Source organism: Gopherus flavomarginatus, chromosome 1, assembly GCF_025201925.1.
Source record: "Gopherus flavomarginatus isolate rGopFla2 chromosome 1, rGopFla2.mat.asm, whole genome shotgun sequence".
Lineage (NCBI taxonomy): Eukaryota > Metazoa > Chordata > Testudines > Testudinidae > Gopherus > Gopherus flavomarginatus.
Window position 1 is genome coordinate 73,876,579 of NC_066617.1, and position 24,269 is coordinate 73,900,847.

The window sequence follows — 24,269 nt, forward strand, 5'->3', positions numbered from 1 at the left end:
GGCCGGAGGAGAGACCCAGCTCCATGCTGGAGCAGGGCCCCCAGCCCTGAATATTCCTGGAGCCCGAGCACCTCGAGCCCATATAACCTGCCACCTATGGCTGCAAGCTAAACCCCATGAGGATGTGGAGTACGTGCAGCGCTGGCAGACCTCTCTCCCAGCACTGGCGCTGCGACTACACACACACTTCAAAGCACTGCTGCGGCAGGGCTTTAAAGTTTCGAGTGTAGCCATACCCTAAGGTTCCAATCTCTGGCACACACTGTGCATAGATTTATAGACTCCAGTGCCAGAAATGACCACTGTGATCAGGGCCATCCTTAGGATTTATGGGGCCCTATGCCCAACAGCAGCCTGGGCTTGCATGTGTATTTTAGATAAGGGTGGTCTTTTGAAGGATTTATTTAAAAAACAATATGTCTGAAGATCCAAGCATTTAAGCCTACAGATGAATACTCAGATTGTGCATCTAAAAATCTATGCAGGGATTTTTTAGTTGTGTGTTTTTTATAATCTTCATCAACATGCTAATGAAATATTTCTAAAGCAAATTTTAAATTAAGGTCTTGTAGACTAACATGTTCTGAATAAACACTTGATCTTAGCCATGAGACCAAGAAGCACAACTGTTTTTGTCAGTACATTCAGAAACTGACAGTAGATTCCTGGGGGTTGGCAAATGCCTGTTAAATCCTTCATTACCACGTGAATGACTCTTAACAGTTTCAGTGTTGTGCTAATAGGTCTGGCAGGCTGGAAGGCTTTTTCGCTTTTAAGAACTAGATCCCCTCCAGAGAAAAACTCAGCAGGCTGCAGCAGGAGAGATCAGAACACAAATACAAAGAGCCGTAAAGCTGGACCCTCAGGGCTGCCCGGAGGGGGAGGGCAAGTGGGCGATTTGCCCCAGGCCCCGCAGGGACCCCGCGAGCTCTGGCTGAGAATCCCTTCCCTAGCTACTCACCTGGTGGTGGTCTGGGTCTTCGGTGGCATTTCAGAGACGGGCCCTTCACTCGCTCTGGGTCTTCGGCAGCACTTTGGCAGCAGATCCTTCAGTGCTGTCAAAGACTCGAAGCGAGTGAAGGACCCGCTGCCGCAGACTTGGAGCACTGCCTGGTGAGTACAGGTGCCACAGCGGGTGGCACCTTTTTTATGTCCGCTCTCCCACTTTGCCCCAGGCCCCCTGAATCCTCTGGGCAGCTCTGTGGACACTAAGACCCAGGGTGCCCCAAATTTTTGGATGCGTATGCCTGAGGACAGCCCTGACTGTGATCATCTACTCAGACCTCCTGTATAACACGGACCATAGGACTTCCCCATAATAATTTCTAGAGCAGATCTGTTAAAGTTACACCTTATTTTCAATCTGAAACAAGAAATGAAACACATGCAGACAACACATCTTGAAGAACTCCAGTTACAATACAGGTAATTAACATTTATCTAAGAAGTGCATTGCTGTAGAGTTCACTAATTTGGGCCAGTCTAAACTCCAGAAGTTGCTGCCAGAAATTGAGGACAGGGGCGCCAGTGGGGTGGTGAAGGCGGTGGGAGGTTCCCCCCATACCACCAGCTGGAGCAACACTGCTTGTTCCTCCCTTCCCTCCCCTGCCAGGAGCAACACTGCATGCTCCTCTCCCCGCTCCCGACTCTGGCCTATTCTTTGCCCTGCCAATATAAATGCTCACTAAAACAGAAACTCGACAGCATCAGTGCAAAATTTATTTACCACAATTTCCTCATTCTTTTTTGAGGGTTGCTGAAGCTGATTCATTTCCTGTTAGCAATACCCTATCAAGCAGCTGTAATTTGAAGATAAAACTCAGCCTTCCAGCCAAAACACCGTCTGGGGATCTAAGAGCACCGTATATAGCCAAAATATTCTGCTTTCAAAGTTGAAAGATCAGAGAGACTTGAGAATCATGAAAATCACGCTGTCCCTTCCTGTGCTGGTAGTACTGGCTCTCTCAGTTTGCTGCTACTCTTACGAGCCAAATACTTTACCTGATACAAGAGACAAACAGTTTATTGAGGAGTGCGTGACGGCTCATAACCATTTTCGGTCCCGGGTGAATCCAGCAGCTAGCAACATGCTTCACATGGTAAGGGGACCTTCAACAATATTTTCCTCCTCACTTGCACACAGACGGTGAACGTTGTAATGGTGTTAACTGTTCTCGTGAGGATTTACTTTTGTAACTGGCTATGAAAGCTTCTCAGCTATGCCAACCCTCCTTGAATCATAGTTTAAAAACAAAACAAAAAAACCATCCCAAAGCCTCAAACCACTGCAGTAAGGCTCCAGTTATGACAGCTGGACACATACCTGCTCTGTGCCTCTCCCGGGGTTCAGATGGATTTTTCAAACCTCACTTCTACGCTTGAGGTTTATGCTATGAAAATCCTCCTGTTTTAAACTGTCACAGCTCAGCAGCCATGATTTATAAAAAGAACAGGAGGATTTGTGGCACCTTAGAGACTAACTAATTTATTTGAGCATAAGCTTTCGTGAAGCACTAAGGGTATGGCTACACTTACATTTGTACAGCGCTGGGAGTTACAGCTGTCTTCGTACAGCTGTGTAGGGAAAGCGCTGCAGTGTGGCCACATTTGCAGCGCTGTTGGGAGTGGTGCATTGTGGGCAGCTATCCCACAGAGCACCTCGTCCCATTTTGGCACTGTGGGTTGTGGGAAGAGGACGGGGGGGTCATTCCGCTTCCTGTTCCAACGCCCTGTGGTGCATCGCTTCACATCCCAGCAGTTTGGCGCCACTGTGAGTCTGCAGCGCGATTTCTGTTACAAATGGAGCCCGAGCTGCTGAGGACTTTGCTGATGAATGTCACCAGCACATCACGTCTGGCAGTTGAGCTATTCCTTCAGCTCCAAAGTGACAGTGAGGAGTCCGATGATGCTATCGATTCGCCTGATGCATGTGACAATACATTGCTTGTAACGGACATGCTCAGCACCACGGAACGCCGCCTTTGGGCTCGGGAAACAAGTACTGAGTGGTGGGATCATATCGTCCTGCAAGTCTGGGATGACGAGCAGTGGCTGCAGAACTTTCGGATGAGAAAAGCCACTTTCATGGGACTGTGTGCTGAGCTTGCCCCAACCCTGCGACGCAAGGACACGAGATTGAGAGCTGCCCTGTCAGTGGAGAAGCGAGTGGCTATTGCAATCTGGAAGATGGCAACTCCAGACAGCTACCGATCGGTCGCGAACCAGGTTGGAGTGGGAAAGTCGACTGTTGGAATAGTGTTGATGCAAGTTTGCAGGGCCATTAATTGCATCCTGCTAAGAAGAACCGTGACTCTGGGGAACGTGCAGGACATTCTGGATGGCTTTGCACAAATGGGGTTTCCTAACTGTGAAGGGGCGATAGATGGGACGCATATTCCTATTCTGGCACCACCCCACCTGGCATCCGAGTACATTAATCAGAAGGGGTATTTCTCTGTGGTTCTCCAAGCGCTTGTGGATCACCGTGGGAGTTTCATTGACATTTACAGAGGATGGCCTGGAAAGGTGCATGATGCATGCATCTTTCGGAACAGTGCCCTGTTCAGGAAGCTGCAGGCCGGGACTTTTTTCCCAGACCGGAAGATCACAGTAGGGGATGTTGAAATGCCAATTGTGATCCTTGGAGACCCCGCTTACCCCTTAATGCCATGGCTCATGAAACCATATACAGGGAAGCTTGACAGGAGCAAGGACCGGTTCAACTACAGGCTGAGCCGGTGCAGAATGACTGTGGAGTGTGCTTTCAGCCGTTTAAAGGGACTCTGGAGGTGTATTTATGGGAAGCTAGACTTGGGGGACAGCAGCATCCCTGCTGTTATATCCACGTGTTGTACCCTCCATAATATTTGTGAAGGGAAGGGTGAAACATTCAGTGAGGAATGGACCTCCGAGGTTCAAAGCCTAGAGGCTGAATTTGCACAGCCAGAGAGCAGGGCTACTAGAGAGGCCCAGCACAGGGCTTCCAGGATTAGGGATGCCTTAAGGGAGCAATTTGAGGCTGAAAGCCAACAGTAATGTTTGGTGCCTTGCACGGGAGTGAAGTGCAGTGGTTTCAATGATTTGCAGTCCCTGTTTTTCCCTTGGGGCACAGTATGTTTCACTTTCTCCAATAATAAAAAATGTTTTAAAAGCCAAGAAATCAGTTATTCAAAATACAGTACATAAAAGGGCAGGGGGGTAGGGTGCTGACCTGTACATTCAGAGGTTTGAATATGTCCTGCCCGGATTGCTGTACAATGCCTGCTGCACTTCAGGATTAATATGCTGCATGGTGATGGGGGTTGAGTGCATAGGGTAAGGGTCATAGTTCTCAGGACTGGTAGGTGAACATACAGGAGTTGGGGGCAGCTGGTGGTAGTAAGAACCAGGCTGCTGGAGAAAGGAGTTTTGAGCAAACACTGGGGCACAAGGGAGAGAGCTTTGGGAGGTGGGGGGGTTAGCACGGTACTGATCTGCCTGCATGGCTACAAGAGACTGCATACAGTCCGTTTGGCGCGCCAGGAGGCTTATCAGCTGCTTTGTGCTTTTCCTGGTAGCCAATTCCTTTCTCCTGCTTTGTGTTTCCCTCCACTGATGCATTTTCTCTCTCCAGTCCTGCAGCCTCTTATTCTCTCTGGCATACTGATTCATAACTGCTTTCACCAAATCTTCTTTGCTTTTCCTTGGTTTCCTCCTCAAGTTCTGTAGTCTTTCAGCAGGCTGTGATAGGGCTGGAGGATTCAAGGACACTTTAAAAAAAAAACAGAAATAGAAACATTTATTACAGAGGCTGCATTGTTTATAATCACAGTGAAGGAGTTTGTAGACTATTTGTAGCATCATTTACACATAGCAAACATAGCACAGAGAGCCACAGCAGCAAAGACATGGTGAGTAATGGGGAATGAGTGATTTATGAATCCATGTTGCTGCCGCGGCTCACTTGGGAAGGGGAGCTGCTTGAGTCAGGGCTCATTGGGTTTCTGTGCATTGGGGAAAGCAGAGAGCAGCTGGGGGGTACCTGCACTGAAAACTATCCCTACATTTTCCACAGGATTTTATCCTTTCAGATATCTTGCTGCTGCGGGTTACCTGGGAAGAGTGGGAGGGTCTTCTACAGAAATGTGGATTCCACCCTGGTCCCTATGCAGCTTGCCTGTGTGCAGCAATGGTCCCCCCACCCCTCACGGCACAGTGGCGCGGATGCGTTAGCCTGACTGGGACAAGAACAACGGTGGCTCTTCCTATAAACTTGCGCAAGCGCATTGCCCATGCTCTGGCTGAAACTTTTGAAGAGATTACAGAGGCCGATTACCGCGATGTGATAGACCACATCAATGGGCTATTCCACATCTAGGCATGCATGCATGCAGCCATTACCCCTCCCCTCCCAAAACATTTCCATCCTTAAAATAAAAGCTGCTTATCGGGAACCCACTCCTCTGCTTCTTCTTCACCAACAAGTTCCAGCTGCTGCGACTGGCTAGCTTCCTCCTGGCTTGAGAAGAGCTCCTGGCTGCATGCCTCCTGGGACTCCGGGGTGTCTCCCTCCACCCCAGTAGCCTCACTCTCGGTTTCCTCTACACCCTCCCCCACTTCTCCCTGCTCTGAACTCTCCATCGTGCTCCTAGGATTGGCAGTGGGGTCACACCCAAGTATGGCATCCAGCTCCTTGTAAAAACGGCAGGTCTTGGGGGCAGCTCCTGAGCGGTGGTTTCCCTCACGGGCTTTGCAACAGGCACTGCGCAGCTCCTTTACTTTAACCCTGCACTGCATCGTGTCCCATTCATGGCCCCTTTGCAGCATGGACTTTGATATCTGCCCATAGGTATCATAATTTCTATGGCTGGAGCGCAGCTGTGACTGCACAGCTTCCTTACCCCAAACACTGATGAGGTCCTGCAGCTCGCAAGTGTTCCATGCTGGGGCTCGTTTGGGGCGTGGAGGCATGGTCAGTGATTGATTGATTGATTGATTGATTGCACTCCACACCTGGCTGAGCAAACAGGAAGGGGATTTTTTAAATTCCTGGGGCATTTAAAGGGCGGGTCACCTGAGCCCAGGGCAGTGGAGTGCGAAACGATGAGCAGAGTGGCTGAAAAGGTATGCTGGGATACCTCCTAATACCCTGGAGGCCAATAAAAGCGCTTTTGGTGGCCACACTTGATGACTAGCGCTGGATCACCAGCACTGGAATCACTACACCCCAAGCAGACCAGGTGTACAGCCAGCGCTGCAACCAGGGAGTTGCAGCGCTGGCTGTGCTTTGCAAGTGTGGACACAGACAGATCCAGCATTCCGGTAAAATACACAAAATCCCCTTAAGGGGAGAACTCCCATTTGTGAACTGCAGCAGTGATTCCCTTTCCGTAGCTCAAGGGACTCACAAACTACATAGATAAATGTGTTATAACTATGTGACAGAAACCCTGCTGTTCTTTTCAGAGGGACAAGTCCTTTGGAGATTTTCTTCAATTTCAAAGTCCTGGGAAACACCCCACCCTACCTAGTTCCCTTTCTTGCTAGAATGGGTAATATTTAGGCTGTGATGCTTCCTGCATCTTCTCGCTGGAGAAATCTTGATTTCTCTGTCTTGAAGTTCAGTAATGAAGATATATTGCAGCTGTGGCCAAATATATTCCAGGGAAATATCTGCCGCCACATAAGATGCACTGTGTCCCTGCTCAGCAAGATCTCTGCCAACATTCTAATAAACTCATTTGCATATATGGCAATTGGAGTGACCAGCAACTGTATATCCACCACCAGGAAAGAGGTGGCTGGTAAGCAGCAGAACCTCTGCACACAGAAACCATGAGTGACTTTGCTGAGACAGCAACTGGAGAGGCAATTCTTTTTTTCTGGATAAACACCACAAACTGGAAGTTGGAAAATGTTTTTTCTTTTTACAGTTATGAGAATAGTGTTTGTTAGTTACAGTATGTGCTGGTTCAAAGTTTCCAGACAAAGCTGGCTCTCTCACTAGGTTCTATCTGGGTTCTGTCTGCCTATCCCCCGTCAAGGTTCTTTTACTGGTGCTTATCACCATCCTGAGTCCTGTATGTCTGTATGATAAGAAAGGGCACTAGGGTTGTATATTAGGGTTACAGCAATGAAGTGCAGAATTCCTTAGTTCTAAATTAGACACAAAATCTGAAAAGTTACACTCACAGATTATGGGTGAAAGATTATAATCATATTACAACTAGCATAAGGCCTAAAAACCTTGATAGCATTATTTCTGAAGGTCAGACTAAATCAACCCCCCCCCTCCCTCCCCCTCCAATGAGGTATCTAATGTGAAGGAAGCAGTAGGGGAAGTGCCAAAATCTATTGCAAAATGCAAAGTAGTGTAAAACCACATACTGCTTAGCTCTTCAACAATTAAAAGCTAAGTATGACTAAAGAGGGTTACAGTATTTCACTTGGAGCCCTGGTTTACGTCAGGGCAAATCTACACTACAAAATTAAGTTGACCTAAGTTACACTGATATATAGCCACCACAGTAATTAAATCAACGTTACATGTTTACACTACACTCCTTGTGTCAGTGGTGTGCAGCCTCACCAGGAGCGCTTGCACTGATTTAACTGCTAGCATGGGGCATTGTGGGACAGTTTCTGAAAGACAGCAACAGTCAATGTAAGCAAACCGTGTCTACACTGACACTGCGATGACCTACCTACATCAACTTAAGTGCTACATCTCCCTCAGAGGTGGAGTTATTAAGTCAGTGTAGAGGGCGACTTACATTGGTGGGAGCTACATATTATTGAGAACACTTACAGAGTTAGATCGTCATAAGACAGCTTACATTGACCTAACTCTATAATATAGACCAGGCCTCAGATGAGGCTCAGGTTTCTATCTAGAGACATAAGAGAATGAACTCAAGACAATCCACCTTTTTGAGAACAGCCTCTTTAAAATGGAAATATGTATGTGAGAAGCATTTCCTCTTTCTCTGCATGCAAGCAACAAAAATACAAGAAGAGGCTGCTGGTGGTGTTTGTGGTATCTTCAGCATCTAAAGAAAAAGTTGATTTCAAAATAACTATACACATCTTACTGAGAGGTTACAGTGGCATTACCAAGGAAGAGAGACTGTCAAATTCTTTATTGCAAACAAGTTAACTGACAAAGGTAACCCTTTTCCCCTGCTCATTTTGTGGGAAGGCATTCTTTGGGCCTGATCCAAAGGCCATTCAAATCAGTGGAAAGACTCCCAGTGACTGCAATGGGATTTGGATCTGTCACTTGCTTGCAAGTATTCAGCAGTTTTCAACTGTTCACAGACTGTTCACTTTGGGTATGTTGACACTTCCTCAGGTACCGTGCTTCCCAGCAGAGATAAACAGACAAGAGCTAGCTCTGCTCGAGCCGGTTTGCTAAAAATTGGGGGTGTAACTGGCCTAGCATGGTTGGCAGCTTGGGCTAGCTGCCCGAGTGCAAACCTGCCCACAACCCCAAGGTACAGAATCTGCCTGCTAGCCTGAGCCACTGCCCATGTTGTCCTGCTACACTTCTATTTTTAGCATGTTAGCAGGAGCAGAGCCAGCACATCCTTCTGCCCACACTGGGAAGCGGGCTTCCAGATGCATGTAGTGATATTCTTTGCCTGTTTGTTACAGTGGTGCGTCATTGGTCACCCAAGTCATATGGCATTTTTTCGGCTCTCTAATTTGATGTGTGAATTATTTTTAAAATGTGAACACAAAAGTGATGAGGAGTTAATGAAAAATATGAGTATGTTTTCCATGTGGTATTTGTACAAAGAACAGCCATTCCTCACACACTCTTGCTGGCTTTTCACATGAATCAATCTTTGTTTATGTGAACAAAGATGCATTCACACGGAAAGCAAATAAGGGTTATAAATATGGTCAAACAAATCTGAGTGTTTACAAACACTGTTTCTGCAGGAGTCAAACAACCCTAGCTAGGAGTAGTCACAGAAAGAGGAAAAAAATACACAGAATCTTTTTGGGATAGAGGAGAAAAAATGAATTGCAAAGAAGAACAAAAACTACAGAACCCCAGGTCCCCCAAACTCTCTAAGCCAAATTCACTACTCGCAACCATTGACTGGGTCTCTTTCTTATAGTTCATAGGGGTTGCATAGGTGTAAACAGGAGCATTACTCTTAACTTGCAATAATATTAAGGCTGGAATTGGAAAGCAGTGTCTTGTAAATATTTGTTCAAGCAGATCTATTGTATTTGTTCTCTTTAAAAATTAAGGAAATATCAAATAACAGTTTGTCTAAATTACTGACAAAAGCTTGATAAACCAGTCAATGCGAAAAACCAGACATCGCTAATATTTTCAGTCAAGTTGTTTGAATATCAATTTTGTGAGACAAATCCAAGCAAAGTCAACGATTTAAACCATAAAAACTGCCATTATAACTCACTGTTCTGAAAGGAAATCACCTCAGCTTGGGTTAGTGACTAAATGGCAGATGAAACTATCTTAGCTTTTGTTGATTTATGCACAATTCACTTTTACAGTCTTAGCTGCAAAAAGAAAAAGAGAAGAAATACATATTTGCAGTGGGTTATAAAACGTCTCTCTAAAAATATGTTTAGAAATGAACTCAGTTTAATACTACTGTGACATAATAGTTTTCAGCACATTTCAAGTACTGTACTTAGATAAATGTCATAAGCTACATTTCATTGTGTTAGTTTTACATTTCTAGTAATCATTTAGTCCTTGACAGAGCAGTCAGTATTGATAATTAATTTGAAAAGAAGAAAATGTATTTACAGAAACTTAGGCAGTCAGAAGATGCAACAGAGAAATTCCACAAGTTAAAATTTTTCTAAAAATCAGAATACCTCATGCAAGCATGGAATTGATTAGGTCACTGAATTTTCACTATAAAAGGGGTCTTTTTAAAGATACAAGGGTAAGATCCCAGGGTTGAGTTTTCAGAAAGACAACTCTACATTTGTCCCAGGAGGCTTTGGGTGCACAAAGAAGAAAAAGCAAAACCAAACCAACACTTGTGCAAATAGGCATTTGAGGACACAAATGTCGTAGACAGCCATTTGACTGTCCGATTTGCACAGGCAAATTCAGATTTGTTTATGCAAATATGGATTTGGAGCCAACATTTGCACTCACAGAGCTTGGCTTACTGTCCATAAAACTGGACAGATGGCAACACAAATTTGCTCTGAAATGCCTATGATGCTCTTGAAAATTAGTTCTTTAACACAGTAATGAATCCCCATTTTTTATTAAAGAGAGCGTAAATGCCTACATTTGTTTTCCAAACAATTTTAGTGTTTGCCTTATAAACCCAGGAGTCCAGCAAAAACAGAAATTTGATGTGCCGGTCTGAATGAGTGGTTAAACTTATCAAAAATGAGTTCACAGGACTGTTTATCAGCTAGTTCTATAAAACTCCCAGAGCCCTTTCTTGGAATCTCCGAGGAGGCCAGGAACGAATAGATATGCAGAACATATGACATTTTCACATCTGTGAATGGCCTCTCTAGGACATTCCTTTGCATTACTGTTATGCCAATGTAGCTGAAAATGGTTTGTGTCTGTCTTTACATTTGGCAGAGCTGGGACCCAGATTTGGCAAAGACAGCCAGAGCATGGGCAAAGACATGTCAGTTTAAACATAATATCTATCTCAAGATACGCGGGAAGGCCCACCCTACCTTTACTTCTGTTGGAGAAAACATCTGGACTGGCTCTCTTCGCATGTTTTCTGTGACTGCGGCCCTCACTAGTTGGTACAATGAGTTCAAAGACTATGCCTATGGCACCAATACTTGCACCAATGTGTGTGGCCACTACACTCAGGTAAGTCATTTGCTACATTTCTCCATCTCAACTTCAAATTATTTTTGTCCATTGTAATTTAAAATGAGAGATTCCTATTCCAATTCAACAAACTATTTCTAAGTCTTGTAATCACATTGTGCACATGCTCTTTTTATTTCACTGTTTTAGAAAGGGCCCTTGAAATAAAGAGGATTTTTTTTTACCCTTTAAATTTATTCTTATTTTTGTTTCCCTGAAAAAGACTCTCTTCTAGCAAGGAATCAGATACAGACCCTCAGAATAGTAGTAACAATACAGGTTATTTAAGAGAGTTTGCTCAAAATCAGAATGGGGCAAGACTGGAAATTGGCTACAGGGTCTTTCAGTTTTTGGTCAGCAATCAAAAAATCAGGCTCAGAATGGTAATGACTATAAAATAATTATTACTGTTATCAGCTGTGTAATCCAGAAGCTATTTGCAATGCACAACTTTATTCGTCCTATATTTATGAAAAATATGCATCATTTTTATGTGCAAGTAGGTTTGCTTTATATTAATGATCTAAAAGTGAGAGAATACGTATAAAGAGTCCCATTAAAAACTGCCTTCTGAGTGTACTGTGGCCTATATGTTAAATGAATTTGTGGCATCAGTCCAGTTCACAGAAGATAAGGTTCATGTCTCCTGTTGGCAGTCTCACCGAAAAGAGACTAAGGGTATGGCTACACTTGAAATTTCAAAGCGCTGCTGCAGCAGCGCTGCGGGAACGCTGCAGCAGCAGCGCTTTGAAGCGTGAGTGTGGTCGCAGCGCCAGCGCTGGGAGAGAGCTCTCCCAGCGCTGCACGTAAACCACATCCCTTACGGGTGTAGCTTGCAGCGCTGGGAGCCGCGCTCCCAGCGCTGCGGCACTGATTACACTGAGGCTTTACAGCGCTGTATCTTGCAGCGCTCGGGGGGTGTTTTTTCACACCCCTGAGTGCGAAAGTTGCAGCGCTGTTAAGTGCCAGTATAGCCAAGCCCTAAGGATCATGTGGACATGAAGGCTGAGCTGTTGAGCTTTGCCTATAGACAAAAAGAGGATTTCAGTTTCTGAGAGTATCATACCAGCATTTTTTGTGAGCAATAAATTCACTAAAACTTGTTGTAAAAAAGTTTAAAATAGGGTGGAGGAATGGTTATAGAGCAGAAAGTCACATTCCTGGAATGTTGAGAAGCAGGAACCCAACTGAGAGCCTTTCATTCTCATTGGATAAAGAGTAACTTAGGTACTTTGAGCCAAACTGTGCTCTTAGATAAATGTACATAACCTGACTGACTTCAGCATATGGGAAAATTGAGCTTAGTGAGAGATGAGCTGAATTGGGCCTTTATTACACGTCATGTCTTTGAACTGTTAACACTTTTCCAGATAGAAAAGTAGTGCTGGTCAGTGGACTACAATTAAGTAAATGAGACAGATTAAAAACACCTAACCCTCATGTTTGCTAGAAGTCATCAACTACCCTGGCAAAAGCAGCAAAGAGTCCTGTGGCACCTTATAGACTAACAGACGTTTTTGGAGCATGAGCTCTCGTGGGTGAATACCCACTTTGTCAGATGCATGATACAAGGGTAAGATCCCAGGGTTGAGTTCCAGGATCATGCATCTGATGAAGTGGGTATTCACCCACGAAAGCTCATGCTCCAAAACGTCTGTTAGTCTATAAGGTGCCACAGGACTCTCTGCTGCTTTTGCAGATCAAGACTAACACGGCTACCCCTCTGATACTTGATACCCTGGCAAAGTTATTTTCCTAGTCACACAAGATCAACATATGAAAATGCATCAGTGGAAAGAATTCCCGTTTGCCAGTGTTTTCAAGAATTTAATGTCTCCTCCTTTATATGCATTTACACATTAGATTGCGTTGAATATACATTGCATTACATATTTTGGGACTGGCTTGGTTACTTTATAGAAGCCAATCCTTGTACAGCATTCTCTGTCCACACACAACTTAGGCTATGTCTACATTAGCACATGTTGGTATAACTTATGTTGCCCAGGAGTGTGAAAAACACACAGCCCTGAGCGACATAAGTTACACCAACAGAAGCACCAGTGTGGACAGCACTATGTCAGCAGGAGACGCTGTCCTTCCAACGCAGCTACTACCACTCACTGGAAGTGATTTAATTATGTTGACGGGAGAGCTCTCTCCTGTCGGCATAGAGTGGCTACATGGGAAACCTTATAGTGGTGCAGCTGCATCGGTACAGCTGTGCCACTGTCAGGTCTCTAGTGTAGACATGGCTTAACTCTGTACCTCATCTTTATGTTCCTGACTTATCCATTGTAAATGGCTCCCTGGATGTTCCACCTTTTCTTAGCTGGTACAGACATTCTGTTTCCAGACTGCTGATCCATTTACCTCCCTAGTCCTGTCTCCCAAGAAATGAGGCCTCACCCATGTCAAGCCAGGCTGACACACTGGAAAAGTAAAGAGTCCCTAGGATACATTTTTCTTAGTTTAGCAATTGTGTGTTTGTGTCACAAGCACAGTAGCAGTCTCTCTGTAGTCCCATGAATGTTAAATCAGGTATTTTATTGTAGCTTATGTCCACTTCTTTTCAGGTTGTTTGGGCGACAAGTTACAAAGTTGGCTGCGCTGTTCACTTTTGCCCTACAGTAACAGGGTTTCGTGGATCTAATGCAGCACATTTTATTTGCAACTATGGGCCAGCGTAAGTCCTCTCATTACAATTATTTTACAAGGCTGTGGTGTGGGGGAGGAGTGACATGTTACTTTCTGGTAAACTTATACAGATAATGCTTGAAGCAGTAATGAGATCCTCCAGAGAAAGCCATGCTCAACTCTCTTTGATCAGGGACAGAGCTACCCACTGGAGTCAATAATGGGGCCAAAGAGAAAGGTAAAATAAGGGAGATGCTGGAAGATGGACTGCCTTGAATATTTGAGCAACTGATCTACTGACTGGTGTGTCACTGGCAAACCATACAGTTGATGCTACTTCTGGGCATGCATAGAAATTTAAGATTTTTGGGGGGCTCAATCCTAATTTTGAAATTTAAATTCAGGGGATTTAGCCCTAAAACACAGAGCCTTTATCTGTGTAAACCTCTCCACTCCTTTTATCTATTCAGTGGCCCTTTGGCGGAGAGGAGTAGTTCTCCAACTTAACTATGTCATTCTACACATAGGGTCTGTCTACACTGCAGCTGGAGGTGTGGTGGTAGCTTGGGTGGACATACCTGAGCTAGCTTTAATCTACCCCGATTGGGGTGATGGGCATGAGTGAGTGAGTGAGAGCAAGTACTAATAGCAGTAAAGCTATAGCAGCAAGGAGTCTAGCCTATGCTTGCCACCCAAGAAAGTATTTAGGGTTCCAGGCTCACAGGCCAAGTAATTATCCAGGGTCTTTTGCAGGCTTGTACAATTCCACAGTGAAGCCCATGCTGATGTGACTTCACTGTTCTCAATTCTCAGGCTAGCTAGTTTACATGATGCAATCATCCCTCCCTCCCTCACCCCCAACTGCAGTGCAGACATATCCTAGGGTAACCAAGATTGACTATAATACAAGACTGTACCCACAAATATGTCAAACCAGTGCTTTATAAAGTGTAATGCAGTATCCCTGGTCTGGACTTCTAATACATCTCTTGATACTGTGTGAGCCAGCTTCCTATTGGTGTCCTTTATCACTGCTGAATAGTGGATTGAAACTCTATATGCTGTGTTTCTTGAACACCCAAATTCTATCCTTCAGCATGTGAGTTAACCAAATCAAACTATACTTCATTTGGGCATCAGTTCCTCGAGTGTGCCATTTGATTTAGTGACATTCAACCCTGTGCATGGGGAGAGCACAAAAGCTAAGGACCACTTAAATTCCTCTTAATCTTTCATTTGAGTGCCTTGTCCTCAAGAGGGTTTACCTAAGCAAAGAAATATGGGGTGAAATCCTGGCCCCATTGAGTTCAGTTAGGCTAGAATTTCACTCAGAAAGTCTCTAGAAAGGAATGAGGGTGTGAAAAGAGATGGGGGAGGGGGGAGAAAGAGACAATTGACTCCTATAACAGTCTGCATATAAACTGAAATAAAATAGCTCCCTTACAGATTCCCAGCCAGCCTGGCAGGGATTCCTCTATATTAAAATGTTCAGTGTGCACAAAAGAGAACAGTAACTCTTTCAGTGACATAGCTAAATATCACACTTCCAAAGTTCTCAGTCTCTGGAAGTTGAAATTTGGCATTGTTAAACTCAGGAAGGAAGATAGACAAAACTTCATTAAAATTGAGTTCCTAAACATGGGGTCCAGTCACTCCTGCTCTCTTCCACTTCACTGTTCTGTGTGAAAGGGACTTTGCTGTAGTTTTTTCCCATGATAAAAGAATTCCAACAAAATATGAACACAGGATATCCAAATTCTTCCCAAGGAGGTCAATATCAGAACAAAGTTGTTCCTCTTTGCAGTGGGAATTATCCAACATGGCCATATGACATGGGAGCAGCATGCAGCAAATGCAACGGTGAGAAGTGTGTGGATAAGCTATGTGGTAAGTAAAAAGGAAAGTCCCTAACTGAATGATATCATATGGAAAGACCCATATATAAGACACAATATCAATAGACCATTGTCACAAGACAGTGGTTGCTTGCTCTCAAGTACGTTTGAGAACCTACATCCAAAAGCCATGTATGGTGGGGATCCAAGTGGAGGAGGAAAAGAGAATATGAAGAACCCCTTTTCCACCCCAGGTAGCAAGAGACTCTCTTAGCACACCAGTGAGCATTAGGAGGGAGCCAGGCTAATACCCCCACCAGTGCAACAAAACCTCAAGGGAGAGGGTAGCCAGCCTGGGATCACAGCTAGGCCCAACCTTTTGTAAGCATTTGATTCTCTCCACAGCATGTGCTTGGGGTGGGGAGGCAGAGAGGCAATGTGCTGGTTTTTCAAAAGTAACATGAAGCAGCCTGGCTGCAAAAGTTTTCAGAAAATGTTCAGCCCAGTGACTGTACCACTGTGAATAAATACTTAATAGTCATTGGGCCAGAGACAGAGAACACAACATTACAATCCATCTGGGGAGGTAGAAGACCCAGGGTCCAGTCCCCTGCTCCAATCTCTCTTTTGTTATTCATCCACTGTGGAGCGACTTCAATAGAAGAGACCGAGGGAGCCCAACATCATAATATCCGAAAGCTCAGGAGTTAGAACCTGCTCCTGGGGAAGGGGGAGACCCCTGTTCAGATCCTTCCCCTCCCCTCAGAGAGGGAGAGTAGGGAATTGAACCTAACTCTCCTACATCCCAGAAGAACACCATAACCACTGGGCTAACAGTTGTAAGGTAGGTGGCAGCACCAGCATCACTTCTTCCTCTGGCTGTTTTGGGTGGAGCAAGGCAGGCACTTAACTCATTCCTGCAAGAGGTACCTAAACTGCCTGACTTCAGGCTGTGGATTCCCATTAATGGATCACCAAGCAAAGATAGGGCCTAAGTCCAGGCTGCAGCGAGATGGGGCTATCAAGGACACATTCAGCATCTCCTATCAGCTATCTTAGGCTGCTCCCCATCTAGTGTATTGGCTTTTGTGGAATGCATTAATAGGCATTACTCTCTCCCCATTCATTGTATAGGGCCTAACTGAGACTGTGGATCTGTGTTTGTTCTCTGATTTTCTAGAAGCCTAAAAGTTAAGTGTTGCAACTTTCAGCATTGCAGCTCCTATGTCCTTTTGCGGAGCCAAGCCTAAGTAAACAGGGGTAGCATTAGTTGCAGTTATCAAAACCCACTTCCTCCATTTCAGCTACTAAAGGCTAAAAGAAGCAGGTGATTATGAGCAAGTTCTGTCTCAGCCAGGCCTGGAAGTATCATTGTGGAAATACGTTATTCTCAAGTTTCCTCTTTTGGGCATTTTTCAATGTTTTATTAAAGTGAAACAGACATATTTGTATTACACCCAGGTGAGAAAAGCAAAGGTCCCAGAGTGTCTCATTATGTACTCAAGTTCTCAATTATTTTTCATTAAAATGGTTTCTAACCGGAAAACAAGCTTATGTTCCTTTCTCTTCTCTTGCCAGAAAATCCAGAGCGTGAGAAAGTCATAAGTATGTATTACAATCAGATATTGTTTCTTGAATTTGTTACCTTAAGTACAGTTCTGCTTAAAAATAATTCCTCCTTTTGTTTATAGGTAACTCTGGGTGGTATCCGGACTGGGACAGGTATCCAGACCAGGATAAAGCCATGTGTGACCAATATTGTATCACTGTTCTAGCTTTAAGGCCATTGTTAATTATATTGACTTTTGGAGCTGTTTGGTTTCTACAGAAGCATTATCCCCAAGTATCTATGAGTGACTAATACGCATTTGAAAGATTGCAGAAACACTTCAGGCTATTCTACTCCTATTCCACATGCAGATTTCCCCTACTCCATGGGCAGATTTATTAGTGCGGGGAAATCTAACACAATGATCTGTAAAATGAGGCCTAATCTATTAATGATGAGTGCATTTATCTATTTTCAAATCACATGCAAAAAAAGCCACCCACAACCCTTAATCCAAGGTAACTATCTGAATATAGGTGAAGGCTAACTGTAATTCGTTTGGTTAAGAGTTAAGGGCATGCATTCATCCTTCTCTTTTACGTGCTCTGTTATTTGAGGACCTAATGTCATCAAGCTTGTGCAGTTAACATGTAGCTAATTGCTGCTGTCCTTACCCAAAGGAGTAGTCCAATAGAAGTCAATTGGACTACTTATGTGAATAAATGAAGCAAGATTTGGCCTGTAACCTTTTGCATTTGACTCTGTAGGTGTTTAGTTTTTGTTTAAATGTTTGAGGGGATGACGAGAAGAGGCACAAGTGTAGTAAGAGGAGGCCCTAAGATATAAACCTTGGTATCAGAGGCCTGAGGCCTAAACTAAAGTAATGGTCAAGACTTTGCTAACATAAAGCAAAGTTAAGCTGTGAGCCAGAGGCAGGCCCTCCTCACAGAAGCTGGCAAGGAAAGGGCTGATGCTGCAAAAAGATACGTACCTAAAAGGTACTGAACACGAGATATCAGAATGTTCACATACTTGCACATTCCACACAGATAACAAGGAACAGGCTGACCCATCCCAATGACAGGACCAAAAGGGTAATATGATGGATAGAGTTGTTTTGTTCCAACAACATGTACAAGGTGAGAGGCGTCACCTTACTGCGTAGAGGGGTTATACCTTGCTACGTAGAGGGGTGCACCTGAATACATCAGGAGTGATGTGTAACTTGTTTGTACCTGCGTATAAGAATGCATCCCTGGGGCAGTGTCTTTGTCCAGCCGAGGGAGCAGTAGAAAGTCCCGCCACTGACTGAGCTGAGTCCATTGCCAAGTGGCACGTATTAGTAGTATGCCTTTTACTAGAGTAACAATCATTGTGTCCAGACGGCAATAAACCTGGCCGACGTGCCTTCGTACCTTACTAGACTCTGTGGTCATTGGGGGTTCTCTTCGGGTCTGCTGTGTCAGCTATCTGCAAAATTGGTGCAGCACACAGAGGGAACACACACACGCAGCCGAGTGATACCAACATTGAACAGAGCAGAGCACCACACCAGTAGCATCTGACAACACTATCCATCATATTACCCTTTTGGCCCTGTCATTGGGATGGGTCAGCCTGTTCCTTGTTATCTGTGTGGAATGTGCAAGTATGTGAATGTTCTGATATCTAGTGTTCAGTACTTTTTAGGTATGTATTTTCTTGCGGCATCAGCCCTTTCCTTGCCAGCTTCTGTGAGGAGGGCCTGCCTCTGGCTCGCAGCTTAACTTTGCTTTATGTTAGCAAAGTCTTGACCATTACTTTAGTTTAGGCCTCAGGCCTCTGATACCAAGGTTTATATCTTAGGGCCTCCTCTTACTACAACAAGTTCCTTAGCTAGCAGGCACCGTCAGTCCAGACAAAGGCCATCTGGTGCCCATCCACATCCTCCTGCTCCTCAGTCATATGTACATTTCTTGACAGGCACCAACTAGTGACAGGCGACTAGTGTTCGTTAGTACACTAGTGGGCTGAGCACCACATATACCTTCACATTTATTGAAATGTGCATTCCCTCCCAGAGCATGCGAAGTGTAAACATTTGTAACTGTAAAGCTACTGATTAGATTTTCTTCACTTAGATCTTTTGATTAGATTGTGAGCTCTTTGAGACAAGGACTGGGTGGAAAGCACCAAGCATGTTGTGGGTACTACCATATTATACCAGAATATAAAGAACAATAGGCTCATGCTTTTTAGAGTTTAATGAAGTCTAAAAGCAAGTCAAATAGAAGAAAAAAGACATCAAACTTTGCATAAAGTGAAATAGGTAACTTTTAATGAATGTGCATCATAATTCAATAGTTACATAGCCTAAACTGTTTACATACAAGGGGCCCAATCCTGCAAACACTTAGGCATGTGAGTAGCTTTGCTTATGTGAACAATCCCATTAGTTTAACTGATTACTTGTGAGAATAATGTTACTTATATGCATTAAGTATTTGCAGGCCTGGGCCTCACTCCTCTGAGGCCCCCAAAATAAAAGACAAAGCCCTCACTTGCTCATCTCACCTTTTCCAAAACATTTGGGTGTGTAAGAAGGATTTTCAGCATCCCCTCTAGGGTGACCAGATGTCCCATTTTTTAAAAAGGGACAGTCCCATTTTGGAGGACTTCTTCTTATATAGGTGCCTATTATCCCCCACCCCCTGTTCTGTTTTTCCATAGTTGCTATCTGGTCACTCTACCTGTGACAAATCCTAGGGTTCTGTCAAAGAGAGCAGGACTGTGCGATGATTTGGGGAATTTATGTGCAAACTGTTTGGTGCTATGCACACTCTGTAAGCCCTTCCGATTATTTTAAACTGTATTCTTACAGCATACTCCTTGGGCTAAACACAAAGGGAATGGTGCCTGACTATGTCTTTGAATGAGATTCTGATGGGCTATCAGCAATGAGTAGGCAGAGCCTGAACATAATTGAATGTCTGAAGCCTCAGATAACCAGCTTTCTTCAGATCTCTGGAGGAGAGGAAAATCCCCAGGAGCCAACCAAAGAGACTCAGGTGTTGATACAGCCCTTTAAAGATTGGAGGGCTGAGAGGCTGGGGAAGTACTCACAGAAGGACTGACAGATGAACAGGTTTCCACACAGGCAGGGAAACCTTTTTGACTGCTGGTCAGGCCAGGAGGACTCTGACTGGAGGGGTCATAAAGAGAAAGAAAGAGAGAGAGAGAGAGAGAGAGAGAGAGAGACACACACACACCCCTCATGTTCTCTCTGTGATCGTATGAACATCTGAGAACTGACTGAGATCTCAGCAGGGCTTTTTAGCATCAGTCAACATCTTTGGACAGACTCCAGAACTCAATTAGTCAGATTCAGGCCTTGGCTCTGTTCATACAAGTGATTTTACTTGGATGGACCCCATAACCCATAAGAAGCCTGATGCAGGTGTTTGCTTGAATGAAGTCAAATGCAGATGTGTCCTTTATGAGCAGATTTAATTATATGCAGCCCAGTTCCTACTACTCTAGAAGAGGAGCACACGCGGTCTGCTGCTGCTTTGTGGGAAGTGAAGTTAAACACAGCAAGATTTCTCCTTCCTGACATAGCTTACTCTGTGCTCTATTTTACTACACTTCCTTATTCTCCTGGGAAGAGTTTTACAAGTTTAGAACATTCCACTTGACATTTCAACATACACTCAAACATCCCTATGGAAATTCCCATGCAAAAAGCTTAATTAAGATGGTTGTAAATCAAACTTTAGATGCAAGACCCCAACACAGAATTTATCAAATGATTGAAAGCCAAGACATTTAGAAGGATCAATAAACAAACTCTGACCAGATGACACCCATTCAATGGCCACAAAAAAACCAAACTCCATTTCCAGTCATCCCAGTAAGTCACCATAACTCATCCGCATTTTCATTATGAACTACAAATCCTCACCTTCTATACAATACTTCTATACAATAAATGCAAATCACATATAGGCCATCAGCCTTAAACACAATCCCTTTTCTGCTTCAGCTGCTCTGTATGTCTAGGCCATAAACATTATAATCCATTCAGTTAGGAACCAGACAGCCCAAACCACTGTAGATTGTTGCTGGAAAAAAAGTCACTATACCTTCCCTTTTCAACTCCTTACATAGCACACCATTAGAGCTATATACTCACATCCTCTCTTGACATTAGACACAACAGTTGCTAAGAATGATTATATGCAACCAGTTATAAGTCAGGAATGAACATTGGGTGGGCATATGCATCCATTTTAATTGTTTACAGAAACATAATTAAGCATTTCTTGATTTTCCAGTATATCACCTTTCTACCCTAAACTCCCTGAACAAGCAACCTTAAAAGAAACATAATGAATTTAAAAATACATAAACTCTTCCCCAAGCAGAGATCTCACTCTGAAACAGAAGTGACAAGAGATTCCATGAAGTTCACTAGGGACTTAATTATTGCTAGGGATTTTATTTGTCAGGCGCTTACCTACTGTAGTGATGGGTGGCAATATAAAACCCTAAGATCAATAGGGCTTTTTCTTTATTTTTTCCTTTTTACTTGAACCTTAATTTTGCATTTCTTGGCTCTCTCTCACTCTCTCTCTCTCATATATGTTCTATATACTATTTTAAAAAAAATCTCACCTATCAAAGTTTCTCTGGGGTACCAACATTCTGAATAAAATGCAGTGATAGCTAAAGCCAAATTTTAGCACAGGTGACATGATCCTTTGCTGAAAAAGGAACACCATCAGCTTAACAAAAGAAACTTACACAATTCTGTCAAAGTTCCTCCCTCTCCCCCCCAAATCTACTGTTGTTACAGCTATTCAGATTTTTTTTTTAATGACGGCATCTGTCAACATTTTATGCCTAGTTAATTTCATTGTTCCTGATATAGGTAAATAAGGACCAATTCAGTATACATATATGTGAGTAACTTTGCTTCAGGCCAGGGAGTAGTCCCATCAAATTTAGTGCACAAATGACCCACCTGAGTTACAATTTGAAATCACTGGGGCTACTTTCACATATAAAGTTGTTCATATACATAAGTATTTGGAGTATTAGGGCTTTAGTTAGTTTCTACTGTTATTTAGCGGGTCTTTCAAACACAAGGAAAAATGAAAGTATGTTTAACAACTGGAAAGGTGCAGTTGTAAAACCAGACACAAGTAGGGATGCCAAGGGACAGGTGCTGTACCCCAAGCTACTTTTTGAACTCATATTTTAAATTTACTAGATTTCATGTTGGCAGGGTCCCTTGAATATGTTCTTGGCAATTTATTCTTTTTACTCTCGTTTCTATTATTACAAGATAGAAGGGGTTTTTTTTATTTGATTGACTAGTTTAAGTGTTGCCTCTGTCATACAGCAAACTAAGATTGAGAAGAGAACTATCCCAGTAGCTTCAAATACGTCCGACAATTAATGGAGACAAGCTGGAATGGATATATATATATGAAATCTGTAAGGTTAGTGACATGACTAGGAAAGAAAGATTAAATTAAAAGCAACTTATTAACAACATCTAAATAAGTACATTGTAAGACTTGTGGGAATAAAAAGTTTCAACTCACTGAACAGTTGCAGCCACATTACTCATTAGAGAAAAATCAAACAGAAATGTTACCTCAGACTCTAGTCTGTGAGAGCACAAATTACAGATGTAGCTCAGAGACAGAGACAAAAACATGGAAAGGTTCAAGCATTACACAGTGCTATTTTAGAACCCCAGGCAGGCAAGACAATCAGATACCAGAATATCAATACCAGAGTATTTTGAAGTCTAACTGACAAGCATTTACAGACTTTACAGAAGCCATCGAAAACAAATGGACATGCTTACCCCATATCAGGATCTTTAAAAGGCTGATTTCTAGGTGAAGTTAATCAAAAAGTAATAGTTTTAGACCAGCAACACTTGAGAAGACCTTTATAAATGAGCAATGTCCTTTCCCAAAAGGAAAGAGCTGTCTGTTAACTGCTGACTCTAATTGCTCAGAACACATTACTTAATAATTCATTCCAACTGGCCCAGTCCTGCATTTAGCTGGCCTGATTCTCCACAGCCTTGCAACCTATGTTACTCCTGGGGGAATCCTGCACACAATATTTTAAAATTCTGCATATTTTATTTGTCAAAATAACACAATATAAATTTTGCCAGTTTCAATTATTTTGGTAATTTTTTTCAAAATATCTGTCAGCAAGTATGTCTATAACAACATACACAACAAAAAAGATTCAGAAAATGTTTTTTGACAAATCGATTCCTTACTAGGCATATTAACACAGAATTCTGAATAATAATCCCTTTAAACTACAACACAGAAATGTATTTCCTGCACCCCTCAGAAGCAGTGCAAAGGCTTGGGGAGTCAGGGGTAATGGAGAAGCTGAGGGAGAGGAAAAAGTAATTGCTAGGAAGGAGGCTGGGTGTGAACTTGAAGAGTTGTTAGGTATGGGTGGGAAAAGTATGGGGCGGGGCGGGGCGGGGGAGATTGTTAAGGAGCTTCCCCCATGCAGACTCTGGCTGACCTCTAGCCTATCCCATTCAGTCAGGCAGAGCTGCCCCTGTCCCCACGTCCTTGCACCTCCCACCCCCAGATACCCAGTCTCACCATCCCTATATGTCCCTGCACTTCCTCAGCCAGCCCCCTCCCCTCATCTCCATGTACCCCTGCACCCCGTCCCTATGTGTCTCTGTGCCCCTACTCAGCCATCTCCCTTCTCCTCTATGCATGTGACCCTGCACCTCCCTTCCACCCTTTTGGCCCTGTGCTTCCACTCCCATTGAGCCTCTGTCCCAGCTGTCCTCCATCACTAGTCCTTATGAGCCCTTGTCTGACTGCCCAGCAGCCCCACAGTGTCTGTCTCCCCTAACCCCTGCCTCCTGATCTAGCCCAACAGGTGCTGTGAAGAAAGCAGGCTCTTTCTCTTCCCTATCATAGCTGGGCCTGGCCAGGTGCAGCTGCTTTGTTCTAGCACCAAATGACCTCTGGTGGGCAAAATGCAGAATTGCAGCAATTTTTCTGCAAAAATATGCGCAGCACAGGAAATATGCATGTGCGCTGTGGCACAGAATTGCCCCAGGAGTAATACTACATATTCCTTTGCAACTGTGCAAAGTGGTTCTATTCAGCTTTGGGTATTCACATCTTGTCTTTACTCTAGGAGAGTCAACTTCACTGCGCCAAAGTTTGGATGGACCTTATACACTCTCACACTCCACAGAGTAGGCCGTCCAAGACTTGAGGAACACACACATATTTTAAGAGAAAAACAATACATGTTTTTTTAAAGCAATCAATTTGATATGAGCCAATCAAAAGTTTACAAGGAGACAACAATAATAAAGCAGTATGCAATGCACATGTGATTCTTACCATTATTAAATAACTTGTCCACATCATTG

The 24,269-nt window shown here is 43.6% G+C and overlaps 1 protein-coding gene and 1 long non-coding RNA gene across 3 annotated transcripts in view; one reads left to right on the top strand and one right to left on the bottom strand.

Moving 5' to 3' along the window:
- The window catches only part of LOC127042742 (uncharacterized), a 17,935-nt gene extending 15,188 nt beyond the window's left edge, over positions 1-2,747 (bottom strand). Inside the window, exon 1 of the long non-coding RNA XR_007772043.1 lies at positions 2,324-2,747. This is a non-coding gene — a long non-coding RNA (uncharacterized LOC127042742). The remainder of the gene's footprint in view (positions 1-2,323) is intronic.
- Positions 1,730-19,162, top strand: LOC127041871 (glioma pathogenesis-related protein 1-like). Of its 2 annotated transcripts, XM_050935668.1 has the most exons (6): positions 1,730-2,099; positions 10,577-10,822; positions 13,399-13,508; positions 15,264-15,346; positions 16,873-16,899; positions 16,986-19,162. In XM_050935668.1, exons 1-6 carry the CDS (start codon positions 1,920-1,922, stop codon positions 17,153-17,155), a joined length of 816 nt encoding a protein of 271 aa, XP_050791625.1. In that variant the 5' UTR covers positions 1,730-1,919; the 3' UTR covers positions 17,156-19,162. The 2 variants fall into 2 exon arrangements, with proteins under 2 accessions (XP_050791625.1, XP_050791623.1); XM_050935666.1 differs by lacking the exons at positions 10,577-10,822; positions 13,399-13,508; positions 15,264-15,346; positions 16,873-16,899; positions 16,986-19,162 and adding an exon at positions 2,756-4,067 and having other exon boundaries at positions 2,026-2,099.
- The last annotated feature ends 5,107 nt before the right edge of the window (positions 19,163-24,269 follow it).